The 22,223-nt window shown below is 49.0% G+C and overlaps 1 protein-coding gene across 11 annotated transcripts in view; it reads right to left on the reverse strand.

The window, feature by feature from the left end:
- Positions 1-2,257: 2,257 nt before the first annotated feature.
- mast4 (microtubule associated serine/threonine kinase family member 4) overlaps positions 2,258-22,223 on the reverse strand; it is a 49,541-nt gene continuing 29,575 nt past the window's right edge. For 8 of the 11 annotated variants that reach the window (XM_058064968.1, XM_058064967.1, XM_058064971.1 and 5 more), the window contains 25 exons: positions 18,718-18,806; positions 17,353-17,422; positions 16,294-16,372; positions 15,786-15,940; positions 15,642-15,717; positions 15,364-15,573; positions 14,911-15,012; positions 14,370-14,502; positions 13,027-13,088; positions 12,784-12,875; positions 12,506-12,714; positions 12,289-12,427; positions 10,900-11,032; positions 10,667-10,832; positions 10,490-10,591; positions 10,165-10,287; positions 9,974-10,083; positions 8,772-8,893; positions 8,478-8,692; positions 8,243-8,410; positions 7,956-8,185; positions 7,751-7,873; positions 7,486-7,622; positions 7,199-7,383; positions 2,258-7,131 (listed from right to left, as the gene is read on the reverse strand). In XM_058064968.1, the coding sequence (XP_057920951.1) occupies positions 4,529-7,131; positions 7,199-7,383; positions 7,486-7,622; positions 7,751-7,873; positions 7,956-8,185; positions 8,243-8,410; positions 8,478-8,692; positions 8,772-8,893; positions 9,974-10,083; positions 10,165-10,287; positions 10,490-10,591; positions 10,667-10,832; positions 10,900-11,032; positions 12,289-12,427; positions 12,506-12,714; positions 12,784-12,875; positions 13,027-13,088; positions 14,370-14,502; positions 14,911-15,012; positions 15,364-15,573; positions 15,642-15,717; positions 15,786-15,940; positions 16,294-16,372; positions 17,353-17,422; positions 18,718-18,806 (5,833 nt within the window). In that variant the 3' untranslated portion in view covers positions 2,258-4,528. Of the gene's footprint in view, positions 7,132-7,198; positions 7,384-7,485; positions 7,623-7,750; positions 7,874-7,955; positions 8,186-8,242; positions 8,411-8,477; positions 8,693-8,771; positions 8,894-9,973; positions 10,084-10,164; positions 10,288-10,489; positions 10,592-10,666; positions 10,833-10,899; positions 11,033-12,288; positions 12,428-12,505; positions 12,715-12,783; positions 12,876-13,026; positions 13,089-14,369; positions 14,503-14,910; positions 15,013-15,363; positions 15,574-15,641; positions 15,718-15,785; positions 15,941-16,293; positions 16,373-17,352; positions 17,423-18,717; positions 18,807-21,429 lie in introns of all 11 variants that reach the window. The other 3 variants (XM_058064977.1, XM_058064976.1, XM_058064969.1) reach the window with 3 other exon arrangements.

Raw genomic sequence — 22,223 nt, forward strand, 5'->3', positions numbered from 1 at the left:
GTACATCATGTGTGTGTGTGTGTGAATGGACAGATGGGTACATCATGTGTGTATGTGAATGGACAAACGGGCACATCATGTGTGTATGTGAATGGACAAACGGTAACATCATGTGTGTATGTGAATGGACAAACAGGTACATCATGTGTGTGTGTGAATGGACAAACGGGTACATTGTGTGTATGTGAATGGACAGACAGGTACACCATGTGTGTATGTGAATGGACAGACGGGTACATCCTGTGTGTATGTGAATAGACAGACAGGTACATCATGTGTGTATGTGAATGGACAGATGGGTACATCATGTGTGTATGTGAATGGACAGATGGGTACATCATGTGTGTATGTGAATGGACAACTTTTTACTTTCTGTGCAGATGTTTACATGATGTGGAAGGACAAACGAGTACATGGTGCGTGTATGCGAATGGATAGACAGACGTATGCGGTGGGCGAGTCAAGAGGGCGTGGAGGGAAAGGTGAGGCAGACATGATTAGATCATTTAGGATGCAAAGATGGCCGACGGGAGCGCTAATGTGGGCCCGCCTCCGTCCGGCACTCACGCTACTAATCCGCCGCCACTCATCTCGTCTCACGTAAGCTGATTTGTGGTCATCTCGTGGCCAACTCTTACGCAAGGCGGACAGCTGCCGCTTTTTGGGGGCGGGAACGAGCAACAGCGAGGACAAGACATGTTGGTGGAAATAGCTGACGTTATTTCTATGTATGCAAGTGGATGAACAAACACTGTGAACACACATTGTGGGAATATGTGAATGGACATACTGAAGAACTAAGGCACATCAATTTTTAGTAGTTACTGAGGAACTCATAAAGAACTAATAAAAAACTAATGAAGAACGACTTTACAATAAGGTACCCAAAATACAGTAGTTCATCAGGAGCAAACCTACCATAACCCTGACCTCTACTCATTAGTTCCTCAGTAACTACTCTAAAGGTATGTGCCTTAGTCATTAGTTCCTCAGTAACTACACTCAGTGTCACTCCACCAGTAACGTGATTGACATGGAGCCTGGTTAGCGATGGTGTGCATTAATTAGCTGCCTCTTTAAAAAATACAGTTTTCTATATTTAGAAGGCACATAAAAGAGAAGGACTTGTGTGTTCATGTCTCACACAAGAATTGTGGATGATGAGCAACATTCCAGGAAAGTACACCTTTCCTTGAAGTATTACTTGAAGTGCAAGTTTTTTTTTTCTAGGTAAGTATTCTATCTCGTCTTGATGATCTTTTCTCGACAAAGAACATGGTGGCCCTTTTAAACCTGAGCTTTGTTGTGGCTGTGTTTTTTTTGTGTGTGCGTTCCTTGTAGTGGAGCAAAACAAGTTTTTCTACGAAGTGTGGCACTCAAACACACGGCGTTCCTCCCTCACGGCGAAGTATTCACGGACACGGCCAAATGTGCTATAGCATGATAACTATGTGTTCCTTAGACACCCATACTACCACCACCTCACCACGCGCATTCTAACTTAGATGACAGACATCCAGTGGAGCCTGTCAACTGTGAGTGACCCGACGAGGTCCCGCCCCCTCCCTTCCCTTCTTTTCCCTTCTGACTGGAGGCGATGAGGCTGAATCCCAGCCAGAGGCCATCAGTTGCAACATGAGATTGGCGGGCTGCAGCAGCCTTGGCGCCGCCCCAAGTCACAGAGTGTTCTCGCACATTCCCTCCCACAGTATCCCAGATACTTCACGCCAGGATGGGACGGGACGGGGTGGGATGGGATGAGCCGCACTTTTTCAAAGTGCATTTCCCATTTAAAGGAAGGAAGCAAGGAAGTATGCTGCCTCTTCATGTGGGTCAGTTGGTTTGTTTTGATTTATTCAATGACGATTAATGGATTGATACCGAAGAGATCTTCTGGAATCGAATAAATCAAATCATTTATTCTATTGGGTTTACATATTATTATTTTTGTCCATTAACTTGGCTGTATTGCAAATCACTCCACTACTTTTATGAACAATTTATCGAAGTGAATAATGTATTGACTCGATAGATGAAAAGCCTTGTAGTTTTCATAATGCTACAACATTAAATATATATATTTTTAATTTGCCATACACGAGGTACATATTCATGTATCGAGTATCAGTATCGGATCGGTTTCGCACACCACTTGAGTGTCGCCTATACTCAACATAAGGAGCAACACCGCCCCCTGGTGGCTGCGGTGCGTCACTACGCCTCTTCTACAACGAACAAAACGCAAAGACAAAAGATGTCAGCATTTGTTTTTATTCTCACTATTACGCAACATTAGAAGTATATAAATATCTCTTTTCTTTAATATACAACATCTATGACATCCATAGAGCTTTTCTTGGGCAAAATACAAAACTCAAACAAACAAAACACACACATTTTTATTGCACATTTTCTAAAAAGACAAAAAGAAGAAACATCCCCGTCTAACGCTAGTTAGTGTTTGCACAGTGGAAACAAGACCACCACACCGGAGACACCGTACCACACCCGAGAACTCTGGAAAAGGTCTTGGACGTCACGGCCTGCTCACACGACGACGACGACCAACATCAGTTGACACACAACATAGATTTGGCAAAATAGACGCTATACAAAATGTACAAGCCTGCCAAACAAACAAGCAATGTTCCTTCAACACGCCTTCCTCCGTTATTTCTAAGGTGCTTTTCTTCTTCTTCAACAATCACCACAAAATCCACCATCAGTCGCTTCCACGCTGGAAGAAGCTTCAGTTGACAAAGACAAAAAGGCCTCAGAACTGAAAGATAACTTCAAAGCAAGGAGTATTAGCAACCCTGACAACCACAGTCTCTCGGAATGTCATACCTTTATACCGCTTTTTCTTCTCATAATTCATCATTATGAGAAGCAAACATGTCAGCTTCGCCATTGGATGCCATTCTTCAGATAATAATAACCTTGTCATTTCACCAGGAATGTATTTCAGGTCGCATCCTTACGAGAATGCTTTTCGCCACAATAAAGAATTCAGGGAGCAAAGTTGCAATCCTAAAACATTGCAAAATCATAAAAAAAAAAGTTGCTTTACTGACAAAATAAAATTGCAATTCATGTCATGTTAACAAATAAAACACCAACATGCTTTTATGGGAGGTCTTTCTCCAAGAACCACAAATTCTGTTCTTCACACAAAGTGGGAAGGGAATCCTACAAAAATAATTTTCTGGAAAAAAGTCCAATCTTTCAAGAAAAAAATGTTTTTTTTTAATGGACAAAAAAAGAAATGGTTAACAAGAAAAGGTAAGATGGATGGTATAGTAATGGTATGGTATTATGGTAACGGTACGATGGATGATGCGTATTACGGTAAGGGTACGATGGACGATGCGTATTACGTAACGGTACGATGGACGATGCGTATTATGTAACGGTACGATGGACGAGGCGTATTACGGTCACGGTACGATGGACGATGCGTATTATGGTAACGGTACGATGGATGATGCGTATTATGGTAACGGTACGATGGGCGATGCGTATGATGGTAACGGTACAATGGGCGATGCGTATGATGGTAACGGTACAATGGACGATGCGTATGATGGTCACGGTACGATGGATGATGCGGTACGATGGATGATGCGTATTATGGTAACGGTACAATGGACGATACGTATTACAGTCACGCTACAATGGATGATGCGTATTACGGTCACGCTACGATGGATGATGCGTATTATTATGGTAACAGTACAATGGATGATGCGTATTATGGTGACGGTACGATGGACGATACATATTACGGTCACGCTACGATGGATGATGCGTATTATTATGGTAACGGTACAATGGATGATGCGTATTATGGTAACGGTACGATGGATGGTGCGTATTATGGTATGCGATGGTTGTCATGGCGTCCCAATCACAACATTGCAACTTCATTCTCTGAACTTTCCAACTCGACTTTTCCAAACTCCGCCATTTTTCTGACGTTTTTTCTTGTCAGTGTCTCTAATACTCCTTGGTACTGTGAAGTCATGTGAGGTCTTTTTCCACCAGCGGGGTCTCCCCAGGGGGAGGGGGGTGGGGGGAGTCATTCATTCCCGAAAAGCGCATCGGTAGTGCACACCGTGGACATTAATAAGCACATTCTCAGCCTCGGTTTTCCAGGGAAATGCTACATTTTCCCTCCTCCAGGTGAGCGTAGGACTAGAAGACAAATAAAGCAACACCTCGTGAGCCCGCGAGTGTTTTTATTTCTGCCGCCCGCCCGTCCCAGGAATGTGGTCAAAACCCAGGCTGGTCGTCGGAGGGCGCGCCAGCCGTGACCATGTCGCTGCGTGCACAGGAAGTAGCTTGCGGCGTCTACGTACGCAACATGGCTCTACTGCATTAAAAGGACGAGTGCAATTGGAAAGAAAGCTTTATGGCACCTTGGGGGCGGCGCCCCTCCACGTTGGTGATGACGCGTAACAGCTTGTCCGGTCGTCCAAAGGAAAAAAGGCATGACGATGCTTGCTAAAATAAAAGTCTGCATGAAATGTTACTTTTTGGGACAGGAAGCCGCCCGTGCCGTCTTCCCTTTGCCGGGGTCTTTGTCCGTGACGCCGCCCCGGGATGCATCCCGTTTGGTGCTCCTCGGCGCAGAGGCAGCCTCCTGTTTCTTCTTCTCTGCATGCTTAGATGCCTTGTCGTGGGGCAGCCCCCTGGGGGCGGTGTCTGCGGACTCGGAGAGGCGGGCCGCTGAGGCGCTTGCCGCCTCAGGTCCAGACTGGGTATGCGGTGACGTTGTGCGTTTAGGTTTGGAGTCTTTGGACTCTTTGGAGTCCTTCATGAGCAGGGGCTGTTTCTTGGGAGAGGGGTCTTTATGTTTGGGCGGTCCCCCGGATGGCTTGTGAGGCGGTGCCGCCCGGGCTTTGGACTTGGATTCTGTGCTGTCCTTGACCACAGGAGGGCTGGCTGCTACTGATTTGGGTTCCGCTTGCCTGGCGCTGGGGGGCGGAGCCTGCACACAGTTTTCCAGGTGAACGCCCCCAGAGGGCAACGTAGCATCACTCTGTTTTGAGTTCAGAGCATCTCCAGAAGATTCTGGAAGTAAGAGTTTGGGATTGGGAAGGTCCTTAGCGACTGGGGTGTGGTGGTCCCGCAGGGCCCCCGTGAACGGCAGCTGGGGCGCCGCTGAGCGTGCTGATGTTACGGTGCTCACCGTGATGCCCTCTTGCTTTGCAGGGGTCCAGTGTTCTGGAACCTGCTGGATCTTTTCTTCTGGAACCATCTCGGAATGACCTTCCGTTTCCGGATGGTCCGACAGAGGGCGGTCTTCCTTGGACACCAGCACGCTGCCTGGAGACACCATGCACAGTTCTCTCTTTGGAACTCCTTGGATGCCAATCCCGTCCTTCAAGGCCGAGTCATCACGGTCTTGATGAGCTGGAAAGTTCTGAGCTGGTGAGGTTGAGCTGCATGTTTGGAGCTCTGGTCCAGAAGCAGACGTTGACGGTGTGCCAGCAACATCTGAGCAGTTCATGTGAGATGTTTGCAGCGCTCTCTTTGCAGCAGAACCAGCTTGACCAGATTTCTCTGATGACTCCGGACTTTCAGCGGCCGGTACCTCCTGGTCTTCATCCTCCTGGTCTTCATTGCTGACCTCCCGGATGGAGGGCGTCTTCCCACAGGAGAAGTGGGAGCTGTGTCGGGATGACGTGACCTTCATGCACGTTCTGCTCTCCTGTTTCACCGCCGAGCTAGAGCCGTCGTGTCTGGTCTTCTCAGCGAGCGAGAGGTCTTTGGGGAACATCTTTGGGGAGGTGTCGGTGCTCGGGGGGCAGCTCAGGGGGCTTTTGGGTTTCTCTGGAGCTTTCATCAGTCGCTCAGCGGCGTTCTGAAGCCAAACGGGAGGAGATGCCATCTTGCACTCGGCCATTTTGGACAAACAAGAGTCCGTTTTGGACATCCTGGGCCCAGACAGCAGGCCAATATCCAGAGTTCCCTCCAGAGGCTTGAGAGAGGACATGTGGCGTCCTTCCAGTTTGTAGTCAGAGGACGTCTTTCTCAGAGGACATTCGCCCGAAGAGATGAGCTGCAGCTTCTCTACAGCGCTTTCTCCTCGACCGGAGAAAATCTTGGGAGCCAGACCTTCCGGGGCCGAGTGGACGCCGCCCAGTGCAGCCTTCATGTGCTCATGAGACGCTGCACCCAGCTGGAGGCTTTTGGACCTGGAGGGACCAAAATGGAGGTTGTCGTGGATGCCGGGAGAGAGGCGACACACAAAGTCTTCTCGCTCCTCAAATGAGAGCCTCTTCCTGGTGAAGTCCGTGTTGGGGGCTTTGAGGTCCTGTCGAGGATGCGTCCACTCGCCGTCGCCACTGCCGGCCGACGAGTCACTGGTGCCGTCCAAAGCGCGGCTGCTGAGTTTCTTATAGAGGACGTCTATGAGGGCGACGCTGGCGGACTCGGGGCAAGCTTTGCGCTCGTCACAAACGGATGAATCCGACTCCGGCAGGGAGTCTTGTCTTCTCTTCGCCTCGTCAGCCTCCTCCGCAGAGTCCTGCCGCCCATCCCTGCGGGCCACCGGCCTCTTCAAGCAGCCCTGCTCCACAGGACGCACACGCGGGATCGCCGTCGGGGGCTCGCAAGCGTTCCCCTCCACGATGGGCGCCCCATCATCGCCAGCCTCCTGATCTTGCACCTCCTCCTGAGTAACCTCCAGGCTGTGCTTCCGGGCACAAAGGTGCTTCTTGTCTCCGGCGTAGGACGGGGACAGCTTCTCCTCGGACTGCACCCGTTTGAGGAGGGGCGAGCGCGGCGGCTCGGCACTTTTAGGGCGGACAATGTGGCGGATGATGGTGGGCGGGGAGTGTATCTTGGTGGGGAAGGCTTGGGTGCTTTTGGAAATGGACACTGAGTGTCCGCCGAGCAGCGGGGACGGCGAGCGCTGGGGTGACGGGGGCTGGGGCGTGGGCGACGGTGTGCGGGCCAGTGGAGACAGAGGAATGCTCCCGGCAGACTTGCGGCGCCCCTGGCGGAGCCTCTGCCCTGGCAGCTTGGGGCCCAGGCCGTGGAGGGTGCTGGGCCGGATGTGGGCCGAGCCCGCGGGAGAGTTGGGGGCGCTGGAACTGGGGGAGCTGCTCTGGGAGGAGTTGCCACCTGGAAGTCCACCAGGAAACGTCAGTTGAGGACATACACACGTGACCGCAAAGAAGAGCCGGCTCACCTGAAGGCGCGAAGTCGGGGGCGGCGCGGAAGGCGGCGGTGGGTGAGCGCGGGGACAGGCTGTGGGTAGGCGACCCGGGTAGACTCTCACCGGATGAAAGCGAGTGGTTGAGGGAGGTGAAGCTACGGCTGGTGTGCAGCAGCGGGGACGGCTGCATTGCGAAGCGCCGGAAAAGAGAACGGCGCCTGGAAAAACACACGAGTTCAACATGGAAGGTGGAAAATAAATCACCAGGCCTTCTCACGCCACAGGAAGTTCATGCAATTCCGAAGTCAAATCTATTCTACCTCTCTGGAGTCTTCTCCTTCTTGGCCTTCTTGCCACATCGCACCATCTTGCTCCTGTAGCTGTTCTTCCTAGCCGGGCCTCGCTTGATGGACGTGTTCTCGAAGGGCGTGGTGGAGATGGACACCTTGCTGCCGCTCTGGTGGAAGCCAGCATTTGGTAAACTTTTTTCTCCACCAAAATGATTTGAAGTTTCGGCAAAAAACTAGCATTTGTTAGCATTGTGGATTGGATTGTGTCCATAATGTTTTTAGGAAAGACTTTTACCTTGACGAGGAGCTCCACCACTTCCATGTGGACCAGACCGTGGACGGGCTCGCCGTTGACGTGCGTGATGAGGTCTCCTGCTTTGAGTCCGGCCTTCTGCGCTGGTCCACCGTCCTCTACGTTCTGGCACACAGGAAGACAAGTTCCCGGTGAAACCTTTTTGAGGACCCACTGCCCCCACCGTGCGGGGTGTCGGCATCCTTACCCACACCATGTGGTACACAGTATAGACATCGCCGTCGCAGGCGTAGACGCGGATGGCCCTCAGCGTGAAGCCAAACTTCTTGCCGCTGCTGTGGATGACCACCGGTTGGCGGGCGGCGCTGGCGAAGAGGGAGGAGGAGTCTCGGCTGGGGGAGGAGTCTCGAGAGGAAGGATCTGACGACAGCGAGTAAGGGGAGAGCGGGCTGGCTAGCGGAGATGCGCCAAATAAATCTGGAAGGACAAAGATGATGGAGACGATGGAGACATCAGGTGATTTTATCTTCTTACCTGAGGGGATCATCAGGGACAGGGCGCCAGTGGAGACGGACTTGGGGACCTTCAGGGGCGCTCTGGGCTTCTCTGGCCTCAAGGAGCCAGTCAGCGTCCCCTGGTCCCCTGCCCTGTCTGGACTCTCCCCTCTCGGCATCAGCTGGTCCAGATGTTCAGAGAAGCTTCCTGTTTGGAGAGAAGGACAAGAGGATGATGAGGAACCCGTCTAGAGATGCAGGTCTAGATGTCATACCTGACAGCGTGGCCCCACTGCGGGTGCTCCCCGGCGTGGTGGCGTCTGGCTCGTCTCGCGGCAGCTCTCCGACGGAGGAAGAAGTCTTGCTGGGGTCGCCCAAGCCGGACGATTCATCCGCTTCACTCTCGGCTGAGACGGCCAACTTTGGGAGCGGTGCGGGACGAGGACTCTGGTTCGAGGAGTCGCCATCGGTGGAGTGGGACAGGGACGGCCTGCGGACGAGACGTGGGGATGGAACCTTGCTCAGAACCTTCAAGGTCGGCTCCAGACTTTCTAAGCCGTGTGCTTTACATTTCTGTCAGGTCTGGAGTCCAGCTGAGAGAATCCACGGTCAGCGGGCTCTCCGGCTTCTTGTCCTCAGCGTCTCCTTTCTCCTCCACGTGTCCGCGACTCAGATCCAGACTGCTGTACACCTGCAAAGACAAACACACGCCCCCGTGTGGCCGTCACCAGCATTGGCAGACAGGTCTTACCAAAATCCCTTTCTTCTTATTTACTGGCCTTTTCCTGTTGTTGGTTTTTTCACCCAACACTGACTTGCTACACACAAAAGGTACCGGTGATGGCAAAGTGGGAAAAGGTGATGACAACCATAGAACACTAAACTAAATGTACAATTCCTCAATATTAATCATGTTAAATTATAGAATATAACAACATTGGATAATCATAAAATATTAAATAAATCTGTAATGAAGACATAAATAAAATAAATAATAATTAAATAAATTAAATCATTCATTCATTCATTTTCTGCCGCTACTCCTCACAATGGTCGCGGGGGGTGCTGAAGTCTATCCCAGCTGTCTTTGGGCGAAAGGCCAAAGACAGCCTGGGATAGACCCTGGACTGGTGGCCTGCCAATCACAGGGCACATATAGGCAAACAACCATTCACACTAACATTCACATTAGCCTAGCATGTTTTTGGAATGTGGGAGGAAACCGGAGTACCCGGAGAAAACCCACGGATGCAAACTCCACACAGAGATGGCCAAGGGTGGAAGTGAACCTTGGTCTCCTAGCTGTGAGGTCTGTGCGCTAACCACTCGTCCGCCGTGCCGCCCCATTATCATTATTTGAACAAAATACTGACAATGATCAATGAATATGCCAATATAATTGACATACATGTTTTTATTTTTTGTTAAACTGTATGCCAGCCAATCACAGGGCACATATAGACAAACAACCATTCACACTCACATTCATACCTATGGACAATTTGGAGGCGCCAATTAACCTAGCATGTTTTTGGAATGTGGGCGGAAACCAGACTACCCGGAGAAAACCCACAGAAGCACAGGGAGAACATGCAAACTCCACACAGAGATGGCCGAGGGTGGAATTGACCCTAATTCAAATCAATAATGATGAAAATACTAAAAAAAAAGATTAAGGAGAAGGGGTCTTAGTCCTTCTGCCAAGGATAGCCCAGCCTTGTTTACAAGCCATCACAGCATCAACATGATATTAGCATCCTTAGACAATGACCTTGGAGAAGCGGTGAGAACACGACGAGAACTGCCGCAGCTCCACGTTGAAGTCCTCATCGTTGGTATCGTCCTCCTCCGTCTCCAGGTGGTGGTAGCGCTCAGAGCGAGCTGACAAAGAAGACACCAAGACCGCATGTTGGAGTCACGGCGAGACGGTCCGGAAAACAATGAAATGATGAGACGACGTACTGTCAAAGTAGCTGGTGTCGTCCTCAGACTCCAGCTGGGGGATGAACTCGGCCTTCTGCCGCAAGAGGCCGTTCCAGTCCAGGTTGTGGAAGAAGGGGTTCTGCTTCACCTCGCCGGCGCCACCTGTGGACGGCGGGGAGTACATGTGTTAGGAGGCCACGGTCGGGGGCAGAATTGACGTAGAATCCTGCTGGGAAGAAGTTGTCAGGAAGACCTCCAGATGATGCACGAGGACCTACATCACCTCAGCTTCCTCCAAGGTGATTCTGGCTAAAAGAGCACGGCTGATGCGATGCCGGCATCGAGCCAAAAAGAAGTGTGGTACCTGCGCCCATTCTTTCCAGAGGGTTCTGTCTGAGCAGCACAGTGATGAGCTCCTGGGCGTCAGGAGGCGGCGCTTCCTCTCCCTCGGGCCAGTTGATCTGGTCTGCAAAGATGAAGATGAAGATGAAGACCACCGGCTTTTTCAGGATGATGGATGGGTGATTTGGACCGTACTGACCGCTGATGACCTGCCCGAACAGCTCCTCCGGCGTGTCGCCAAAGAAAGGCACGCAGCCCACCAGGAACTCGTACAGGATGATGCCCATGGCCCACCAGTCCACCGGCTTGCCGTAGCCTTGCCTCAGGATCACCTCTGGGGCGATGTACTCCGGCGTCCCGCACACCTGAAAGCAAACATCTTGAACATGCTCGGGAGCCGAGGGCTTTGACGCCGACGTAGCGTCCAGTCACCTGCTTGTCAGAAAACTCTCTGGCGTCCTTCTCGATGTGTCCCTCGTAGAGGTTGGTGGTCATGTTCATCAGGCCCACTTTGGACAGGCCGAAGTCGGTCAGCTTGATGTGACCCATCGACGTTACCAGTAAGCTGAAAAACATCACAGATATCACCTTACCTTTGGAATACACCCCACTGTACACCAGATACTGTATTTCATTCAACACACACACACACTCTATACCAGGGGTCTCAAACACGTGGCCCGCGGGCCAAATGTGGCCCGCAGGACACTAGTTTGAGGCCCCCGCCTTGATATGAAAGTTTAATGTTAGTGCGGCCCGCGCAAGTTTGATATGGATGCTGTATGGTATCATGTACCCAGAAAAAATTATTACATTTGATTAATGTTCATGTTAAAGGTTAAATAACTGTTAATAGTTATCCTCCCTATCCGTGTGGAAGTGGTAAGTTTTTTACTATTTAAGTTTAAAGGAAATAACTTGAAGGCTACCGTTTAGGTCGCTATCTCTCTAGTTTGCGAGTTAGCATGTGTCTCAAGACCCTGCAGTTGCGCAATATGTTGTAAATAAAAAAAAAAGTATAAATGTGACTATAGTCGTGTTTTGTCATGTCTACAGGGCTCTAATAATGCTTTGTTAATTTTAATCTGAAAAAAATAATTTGTCTACCCACCAACTATATGTGGGTAGACAAATTAATCTTAAGTTTTTATTATTTGCCGTTTTATTATTATTATTATTATATTTATTTATTACTGATTGATTTTCTTTATTCTTGATTTGTTTATTTATTTTCCATCTTATTTTGTGCAGAAAAATAAAAATCAAGATATTTGAGAACAGTTGAATGTTTTATCAGAGCTTTTATTGTAGAGAATCGGAACCAAAGCACTGAAAAAGTTTGTATGTTTTTAATTAGTTAATTAGTTTTTAATAAATGCGTTTTTTTTTTTTTGGAAAACCTGATGCGGCCCAGCCTTGCCCAGACCCTAGCTCCAGTGGCCCCCAGGTAAATTGAGTTTGAGACCCTGGTCTATACGCTCACAACTACTGCACACAAAGGACATCTTTGCTGGAAAACCAATAAGATGTCTCACCACTAGAGGGCGGAAATGCCCTGTACTCATAGTAGTGAGTGTGTGTGCATATGTGGCCATACACACACGTGGCATCTGTAAAGCTGATATGTTGGCCTTGACTACACAATCACCTATCAAACCAAAAATGTTTCATTTGGGCACATGCAGTACTGTATCATATTTACAATAATATAGAAATATTTCTATTACTTAATCTTGATCCTCATTGGTCCAACAACATTTTGAAATATAAAACAATGTTTTGTTGTTATTTGAAATAAAGTTGGAGTGAAAAAGTTCTTACTTGTCAGGTTTGAGGTCTCTGTGTACGATGCCGTAGTTGTGCAAATACTCCAAAGCCAGCACCGTCTCTGCAAAGTACATCCTGGCCATGTCCACAGGGAGGGGGCCCATGTTCTTCAGGAGGGTGGCGCAGTCTCCTCCTGCACACGTGTGAACATTATAATCACCATCACTATCATCATCATCATCATCATCATGGTGGGGGAGTAACCACGCACCTTCCACGTACTCCATGACCATGCAGAGATGGCGGCGTGTCTCGAAGGAGCAGTACATGGACACCACAAAGGGGTTCTCGGCGAAGGTGAGGATATCCCGTTCCACGAAGGCCTGCTGGATCTGGTTCCTCAGGATCAGGTTCTGCTTGTTGATCTTCTTCATGGCAAAGCGCTGCTTGCTCTCCTTGTGGCGAACCAAATAGACGGCACTGCCCCGACACAAACATAGTCAGATCCACTTCCAATCACCACCAGCAGGGGGGCGAAGCCTTCCTCACCCGTAGGCGCCGTTGCTGATGAGTTTAGTCATCTCGAAGTCCAGCTCGCACGGCTTGCGTCTGCCCCTCAACGCCGTGCTGAGGCTCTGACACTCAACAGCGGAAAAACACACTCAGTCAGCGATATCACGTTGAGAAAGGATATCATGATTGTGTGCGGGAAGGATGGAAGGATGGTGGAGGAAGGATGCAAGGAGGTGGTGTAGGAAGGTAGGTGATTATGTAGGAAGGATTGTGTCTTACGCAGTCGTCCGTTTCAGGAGTGTGTGCGATGCCACTGTCGGAGCTGGTCAGCTGCGCCATCTCTGCAACACAAGTTTAAATATTAAGTGTGGAGTAGTCCAGGGGTCAATATCGGGACCAAAACTGTTCAACTTGTACATCAATGACATTTGCAAAGTTACAAAAGACAAACACAAGCTGTTATCTCAGGGAAGAAGTACATTTGAAACACTTCTATGCTAGGACTACGTTATGCTAGCCATAGCATTTCAGTATGTGGAATCACACTATGGAAAGGATTGAGTAAGGAAATCAAACAATGCACAACGATGAGCCAATTCAAGAAACAATACAAGCACTTGATGTTTGCTAAATACAAGGATGAAGAGTCTTGAATGCTCATATCACCTCCTACTTCGGTACGAGGTACATTATTAAAAAAAAAAACAAAAACAAAAACCTTAAACTGTATTATGGAAAGCAGGAAGTGAACAAATGTAACAGTTACTGATTGTAAAAGTACCAGATGGAGGGGTAGGATTTAATAAGCTTTGCTTCTTCCTACTCCTTTTGGACATGTGGAACTGGGAACTGATTATGGGATGCACTCAATTGTAATCTGATGTTCAAATGAAATAAAACCATTACCATTACAATTACTTAAAGGTGGTATTATTTGTGGATGATAGCACTGCTTTTTGTTCCGGAGGAAGCACAGAAGAAATCATTACAAAGGTCAGAGATGAAGTGGTCATAGTAAAACAATGGTTTGATAAGTGTATTTACGCGGTGGTACACAGGTTTAGTATGCTGTGTATGAAAGAGGGTGTCAGAGTATGCGATCGTCACATGAGTAAAGTTGTTATGTGAGCAGAAAGTAAAGAGCAGACATGAGGTTTTTTTTCCCCAAAGGTGCTGACAGAGATGATGTCAATGAGGTGGAAATGAGAATGATCCAGAAGAGAAAGGCTCATTGAACGCATCTTTTTCTACACCACAACCCGCCGACGTCCATGTGTTGCATTCTACCTCCGCTGCACGGAAAACACATTTAGGACGCCATTCAGCATCTGTGCCCTTCTGCGATTTGGCTGCTTTGGGAACAGGATGGTGTGTGTGTGTGTGTGTGTGTGTGTGTGTGTGTGTGTGTGTGTAGGCCATTCTTCTCTAATGACTCCTAATGAATGTTGATGTTAGGCACAAGCTGTTCACTACACTACATTACTTACTTCTTACCTCCGCCGCATTTCAATAGTCTCGTCAGTTAAGGAACTGCTACCCTCTAAAGTAGTAACTGCTACCCTCTAAAGTAGTAACTGCTAACCCCCTAAAGGAACTGCTAACCTTCTAAAGGAACTGCTAACCTTCTAAAGGATCCCGCGTCAGTCCCAGCTGGCTGATGATGTAACGAGGGATGTCCGTCTTGATTCCCTGGCCCTCTTTGGCGTGCCCCTCCGCCGCCTCCAGTAGATGGTAGAATTCCTCAGGGTCAAACTCCTGTAGAGAGACACATGCGGTATGCTTATAGAATAGCTGATCATTTATTTACGTCTTTATTGGGGGTGGGAGGAGGGGGGCCGATATTTTCCCTGGGAAGGCCACATACGTAGTGAAAATGAAGGAATGCCATATTTTTTGCTAAAAAAACGTGCTACAGTATCGTAGAAGAAGAATCAGCATGTCAGCTTTGTCCCGTTGGTGAAAAAGTTCCAACTATGAAGATCTTTTATTGCTACATTTTTCTTCCTTTTCTTTTACTCAACTTTTCTATCAAAAATAGCTCGCTAATGGTGGTGATTCATAATTTCACTAATAACGTTCATGAGATGTCTTGGTGTAAGGATGCACACCACGGAGCAAAAACAGTGTGCGTTGTTGTGGCGAGGAGGCGTGAAGAGGACATACCAGACATTCCAGCAGTCGTGCGGGTCGAGCTATGACGATGAGGATCTTCTTGGCCAGATCTCGGATGAAGTTGACCTCCTCGCTCTCTGACCGCTCAGTGGACTGCAGGACAAACAAGCCAGAAAGATGGTGGAGGATGTCAGATCTCACTCTTCCTACTTTCTAACAGCTTTTTAAACAACAGACGGACATGAAAATAAATATTTTTATGTGAAATAAATTGGATTAATGCATTTTTTAGATGTTTGAAATAATTTTTTAAAAGAATGTAATGAGGTGTTGCATGCGTGTAAGAATGTTAAACAGGTCCAATCAGCTTTGAGGCTGGAAGAGATGATTGTCATGAGAGAGTTGCTCCTCGGAGATGTGCTATTTTTGAGGATCTGATGATCTGACTGAGTTTTAGCTGAGGGAGGAGGGTGAGAGAGAGAGAGAGAGAGAGAAGGTGGCTACCTCGAGGACGAGCCTCTCCAGCTTGTCGGTGAGCTCGCAGAAGTAGCTGGACGTAATGAGGTCCAGGCGGCTCTTCTCCAGGCAGTCGCGCGCCAGCTCGATGATCTGGTGGTGGGCGAAGCCGAGCACGCCGTCCGCCAGCGGGAGGACGCTCTCCGGAGAGTTCCCGCGGATGATCTCCTGGATCTTCTCCTCCATCTGGGCGGTGGCCTGCCGCCAAGGAAGCAGCGAGGTGAGACGGAAGACAGGCGTCTGGTGCGCGGATGAAAAGATCATACCTTGGGGAATCGCTCCTTGTAGACGTGATTCATCATGATGATCTCGTGGTCGTAACAGGACGGAGACCTGCCGGGGCTGGGAGAGGATACGGGATGAGGACGCAGACCAGAGATATTTCACACGGCAGGTCGGCGCTCGGCTACCTGAGGCTGCGCGAGCGCGGGCGCATGGCCGTCGCACGCCGACACTCGTCGGTGGAGATGCTCTCGGTGCAGAAGTGCTTGGACAGGAAGTGCAGCTCGTCCGGCGTGGGCTGGAAGGGCAGCTGGTGCAGCTTCTCCTGTGATGAACAGGACGACTGGAAATGAAACAAATTCATATTCAACATGAAAACTAAAGAAAAGAAAATGTGTGAAATTTTTTTTTTCATGATGATGATGATGATGAGCGTGCTGTTGGCGGCAGGCACACAAAATTAGCTGACATCATAGCGTTGAAAAATAAAAGCACCTCCCGACCATAATCAATAATACAATCTGATAAATACAATATATCCATGTAAAAAACAATATCAATGGTGAAAAGACATTGACAATATATGATCATATATATGAAATGATGAGAATAAATAATGAATACCATAAATAACATTAAAACAGTGTCTAAATGAAAAAACATGATGGTGATGTATACGCTAATGTATATGCTCACAGAGACGGTGGAGCTGGGCGTGTTGGTTCCATATCCGGAGGAGGGAAGGGAGGCCAGCGACCAGCGGCGACCATCGCTCCTGACGCACACACACACACACACAAGCAAAGACACAATCTTTCAACGCTTTGATCGGCAAACAAAACAACCCACAACGTCTGCCTATGTAGTCGGGTACAAACTCATCATGTGGAGCGCATGAGAAAGCGCAAAGTATTGATTTTCAAGTATGGCAGGAACACAACCGATGTTGTAATGGCGGTAAACAACATAAAATGGAATTTCCAACGCTTCTTGCTGATACGGATACATATCCAGCAGGAGGAGGGCTGCACGGCGGTCGAGTGGTTAGAGCGCAGACCTCACAGCTAGGAGACCAAGGTTCTCCCCGTGCATGCGTGGGTTTTCTCCGGGTACTCCGGTTTCCTCCCACATTCCAAAAACATGCTAGGTTAATTGGCCACTCCAAATTGTCCATAGGTATGAATGTGAGTGTGAATGGTTGTTTGTCTATATGTGCCCTGTGATTGGCTGGCCACCAGTCCAGGGTGTACCCCGCCTCTCGCCCGAAGACAGCTGGGATAGGCTCCAGCACCACCTACGACCCTCGTGAGGATAAACGGTAGAAAAGGAATGAAATAATGAATGAGTTCTCCTCCTATTTTGTGTGGAAGTGGTAACTTTTTGGCTTCTTATTTTGTCTTTCCCCACCCTCGGCCATCTCTGTGTGGAGTTTGCATGTTCTCCCCGTGCATGCGTGGGTTTTCTCCGGGTACTCCGCTTTCCTCCCACATTCCAAAAACATGCTAGGTTAATTGGCGACTCCAAATTGTCCATAGGTATGAATGTGAGTGTGAATGGTTGTTTGTCTATATGTGCCCTATGATTGACCGGCCACCAGTCCAGGGTGTACCCGCCCGAAGACAGTTGGGATAGGCTCCAGCAATCTCGCAACCCTCGTGAGGAAAAGCGGTAGGAAATGCATGAATGAATGAATCCTTCTTTTACTGGAGGAAAGAGGGTAGAGTAAGCAGACTGAGTCGCTTGTGTTTGTCTTACCTTCGTGCGAAGGAGAAATGAGCGGAGGCACTGGGAGAGAAGTTCCTGGGACTGTCCTGTGGACTGGTGCCTGGGGGGAAACAAATCCAGATCGAGTGAGTCGGTACGAGCAGCTTGCATTTGGGTCCCGCCCTGCGTGTTTCCTGTTTGAGTGCCACCACAGCGTGGATGTGCACTTTGACCTCGCCAGCTGGAATCACCACATCATTAGCAAAGTGTCCTTTTTAAGGCTGCAGGCGACCAAACATTTGCCTCCAGGGATCCTCTGAAAGCACCAATTAGCCGTCGTGTGTCAGCAAAGACCAGCGATGCAGAGATGACACACAGCAGCGCTGATGACGCCGCCGATGACGACCGAGTCAGGCAGCCTCCACAATAGGCTAAGATACAGTATTAATTAAATCAACTTTATTTGTATAGCACTTTTCCTGCAAAGACATGCAACACAAAGTGCTTTACAGAATTAAACAATTACCACAAATAAAAGGAAAAACAAATACTAAGAAAGCCCCTCCCTCCCACCCTCCATACTAGACACACACATACACACCCACCCACCCACGCACACACACACACAATCACACACAGTAGGGAGACATGGCATGGCACTGACGATCAAGGAAACGCCATTCTTGGGGCCGTCCACACTGGGAGGAGCCACAGGCCGTGCCTTCGGGGGACCAGCACCCTGGGCCCCCCCCCCGACTCCGACAGACGGGCGGACCCCCACATTAAAAGGGAGGAACCCCCAGCCGGCCGGGTCGAAGGGACCCAAGGATGGCACCCCCTCAGCAGACCCGACACAGCCCCCAGTGTGGAGGACCCCCCCTGAGGAAACACTGGAGTTAAAAGCATAAAATAGGACTAAAAAGATAAAAACATAAGAAAAGTTTAAAAATATTAGTTAAAAGCCTGATTAAAAAAGGTGTGTCTAATCTTTTTTTAAAAATATATATGTATGTATGTATATATATATATATATGCTAACATAAATGCTAATAGTCGTCCTGCTGCTTCCTTACCTTTGCTTCCAACACTGCGTCTAAGCCACACACTTAAGTCTTCCCAGGGTACATCTGGACTTTCTGCATCCGAGTGCATCTTTCCAGACCCAGTCCAGTTCACTGTGGTCCGCCTGCCCGCCCGCCCGCCCGCCCGCCTCCCCGACTTCAAACGCAGACTAAACAAGGTCAGTGGCGACAGAGCTTCACGCGCCCCCCAATTGCAGGAAATGAAACGCCCCGCGCTGAACGGAACCTCCCTCCTTTGCCGCCAGCTTCCTCTCCGGAGGAGCGGCCACTTCCTTTGACCCCCCCTCCGCCCCCCTGCCACCCAGCACAATGATATTTTTTAGACAGCACTTACCCGCCAAGGACGATAGGGGTGAGTGCGGTCGGGGTAGACCCGTCGACTGCCCGCTTCCGATGAGACTTTTCCTGTTGCTCGTCCTGCAGCTGCAGAAATACACCGGCAGACATCAGACAACGACACATCGCCATCTTCAACCCCCATGCTACGCAAGCTAGCTGGCAGTCCGCTTACATCCGAGCTAATAATACACGCTTAGCAGGAATACACAATCATGTCCACACTTTGCACTTTCAAATCGGCCTCTAAAATTATTTACTTTGCATTTGCTTATTTTCTTATTTTCAGAAAAGTGTGATGACAACCATAGAACAGGAAAGAGACTTCATAAGCACGGTAGTCTGGCACGTCTGTCCTGGCTGCTCAGTACAACATGGCTGAAGCTGTGAGCGTTACCATTTTTTTTTAAATGTCATCTGACTCTGGTCGCCGTGTGAAGAGACTCCCCTCCCAGGCAAACCATCATGAAAATGAGCCATGATGTTCTCCTACTTATATACAGTAGCATCACGTATTGACGTAAAGATGAACGTTGCATGTCGGCGTGTAGTTTGAGATGTTTGTTCACCACTTCAAGTTTGCCACGGGGGCAGCTGATGTCAGCTGATGTCACATGACCCGCACTACCTTGGTCAACTGTAACGGGCACCCCTGCCTCATTTAACGTCACGCCATGACCATCATCTGTGGTACAGCAGTCAACAGCAAGCTACACAGGTAGAAGGTGTTCATGAGTGAAGGTGAACAGGAAGCATAAAAAAAAATAAACAAATGCATCTGTGGCGGGCCAAATGTGTGCATGGAGTGCTGCCCCAAATAGACCACCGCATGGGAAAAAAAAGAGTGAAGCGGAACAGAGCAGCCAGGAAGGCTGAACCCTGCACAGCTTGACTGATGGAGGATGCCACCACGCTGACATTTATTCCCAGCGACAATGGCGTCCTGTCAGCAACGACGCCGCCACAGCCGTCAGCGTCCATTCTGGACCCCCCCCCCCCTCATCCTCCCTCGCTCACAATCAAAAAGAAGAACAATGGGCTGATGTGTGATGGTGCAGCTACTCTATGTACTGTGTGTACTGTATTTACTGTATGTAGAAATGCACCAGTAGGCAGGAAGACTTCATCTCTGCTGCACGCACGCCACTCTGACATGCTATGTCATGTCGGCTGCCCTGCTGAGCTGTACACTTTTTTTTTTTTTTTAAACAAGGCAGGTCAGCAACGACTACACATTAAATGACCGAGCCTCCATCTCTGCACTCCTCATCCAAACATTAACAGGTGCAGGTAGTGGGAATGTTGCTCCGGGTGCTCAACATGGCTTCACTATCTGGAACTCATGTCCGTTTTTTCTAAATTCATCCCCAAATGTTCTCCATTGGTCACCTCCACATAGCCGGCTGCTGTTTGACGCCCCCTCGAACGGCTTTTCCAGTCTATAACTCATTCATTCATTTTCTACCTCACAAGGGTTGCGGGGGTGCTGGAGCCTATCCCAGCTGTCTTCGGGCGAGAGGCGAGGTACACCCTGGACTGGTCGCTGGACTGGTCAAACAACCATTCACACTCACATTCATATCTATGGACAATTTGGAGTCGCCAATTAACCTAGCATGTTTTTGGAATGTGGGAGGAAACCGGAGTACCCGGAGAAAACAAACGCATGCACGGGGAGAACATGCAAACTCCACACAGAGATGGCCGAGGGTGGGGAAAGACAAAATAAGAAGCCAAAAAGTTACCACTTCCACACAAAATAGGAGGAGAACTCATTCATTCTTTCATTCATTTTCTACCGTTTATCCTCACGAGGGTCGTAGGGGGTGCTGGAGCCTATCCCAGCTGTCTTCGGGCAAGAGGCGGGGTACACCCTGGACTGGTGGCCAGCCAATCACAGGGCACATATAGACAAACCACCATTCACACTCACATTCATACCTATGGACAATTTGGAGTCGCCAATTAACCTAGCATGTTTTTGGAATGTGGGAGGAAACTGGAGTACCCGGAGAAAACCCACGCATGCACGGGGAGAACATGCAAACTCCACACAGAGATGGCCGAGGGTGGAATTGAACCCTGGTCTCCTAGATGTGAGGTCTGCGCACTAACCACTCGATCGCCGTGCCGCCCCAGTCTATAACTTTCTCCAAAAAAATATATCACAACAGACCGAAGAAAAGGGCGGGTCCTTCAACTCCCACAGCAACACACACAACAATGTCCACTGTGACACAACGACATCCCCGGGAGGCCGAATAGGTGAAATGAACATAAAGCAGCGAGTCCAAGCAAGTTCACCACACTCCTGATCTCATTTCGCATCACCAAATCCACTGGGCCGAGAGCGCCATGCAACACGGTAAATGTTAATTCATGCAGCCAGTTTGAATTAACATTAAAAAAACCACAGTCATTTTTATAATTATAATTATAATTATATATATATATATATATATATATATATATATATATATATGTATGTATGCCCAAAAGTTTTCATATCACTGTGGATCCAACATCTTTTCTAGTCTGGACTCTGGGGTCAACCTCCTTTCCAGATCCAACATTCCTTATATATCTAAAATGTCCTTCTAGTCAAGATCCAGTCCCCCCTTGTGGATGAGCGACGGGAAGGGGAAAGGTGGCTGAACAGACCAGGTGATCAGGTGTCATTTGAGGACAAATCATCACAAGGTCAACTTGCCTCCTGACATCTTCTAAGAAGGACGAGCTCCTCCACAGCGCCATGTGGTTCTCCAGGGTCCTCTTGAGCCCCACGCTAAATCCACATCAGCCCAAAAGGGAAACCCTCATTTTCAGCGACATCCATCCTTGTTTACCCGAGCGAGGCTGCAACGAGAGTGAATAGGATCCGCTACACAGGTGCTGGAGTCAAAGCGGATCAGGTTTAACGGGGTCTATTTATACCCGCTCGCTCTGGATTAGGCCGGTGGATGCCACGCCGCCGCTGCCCTATCAGCCCGCTCCTCGCATGATCCTCTCACTTCCTGTCAGTGTTGCTATCAAAGCATCATCGCCTCGCTGGATGGCTGCCTCGTGTAATCGCTCTAAGCGGGGCTCGTCTTTTATCACGTTTGGTAGAGAGAGAGAGCGAGAGAGAGAGAGAGAGAGAGAGAGAGACGACCCCTTGAAGTCCCACAATAATGTCTTGGAAGTGTTGACACTTCCTTCTGGGAACACGCCATTCTGGGTGTCTGTAGCTTTAAGGCTAATGAGCTGTGCTTGTCCACGCCCACAAGGTCTCCTGTGCACTTCATCCACTTTTAACGCCAACTCTGTAACCATGTATACAATGTGCTAGCATTCGCTAATGCTACGTTGCATACGACATTAACATAGCTAGCTGATGCTAAAGTGCTAGCACTTTAAACATTTCACCAGCAACATCGTGCATGCTTGGTTATCCTACAGTTGTCCACTTTACTTCAAGGCATGTAGCGAAGCCTGCTGTTTTAACAAAGCACCGGGCAGGGTGAA

Source organism: Doryrhamphus excisus, chromosome 2, assembly GCF_030265055.1.
Source record: "Doryrhamphus excisus isolate RoL2022-K1 chromosome 2, RoL_Dexc_1.0, whole genome shotgun sequence".
Classification (NCBI taxonomy): domain Eukaryota; kingdom Metazoa; phylum Chordata; class Actinopteri; order Syngnathiformes; family Syngnathidae; genus Doryrhamphus; species Doryrhamphus excisus.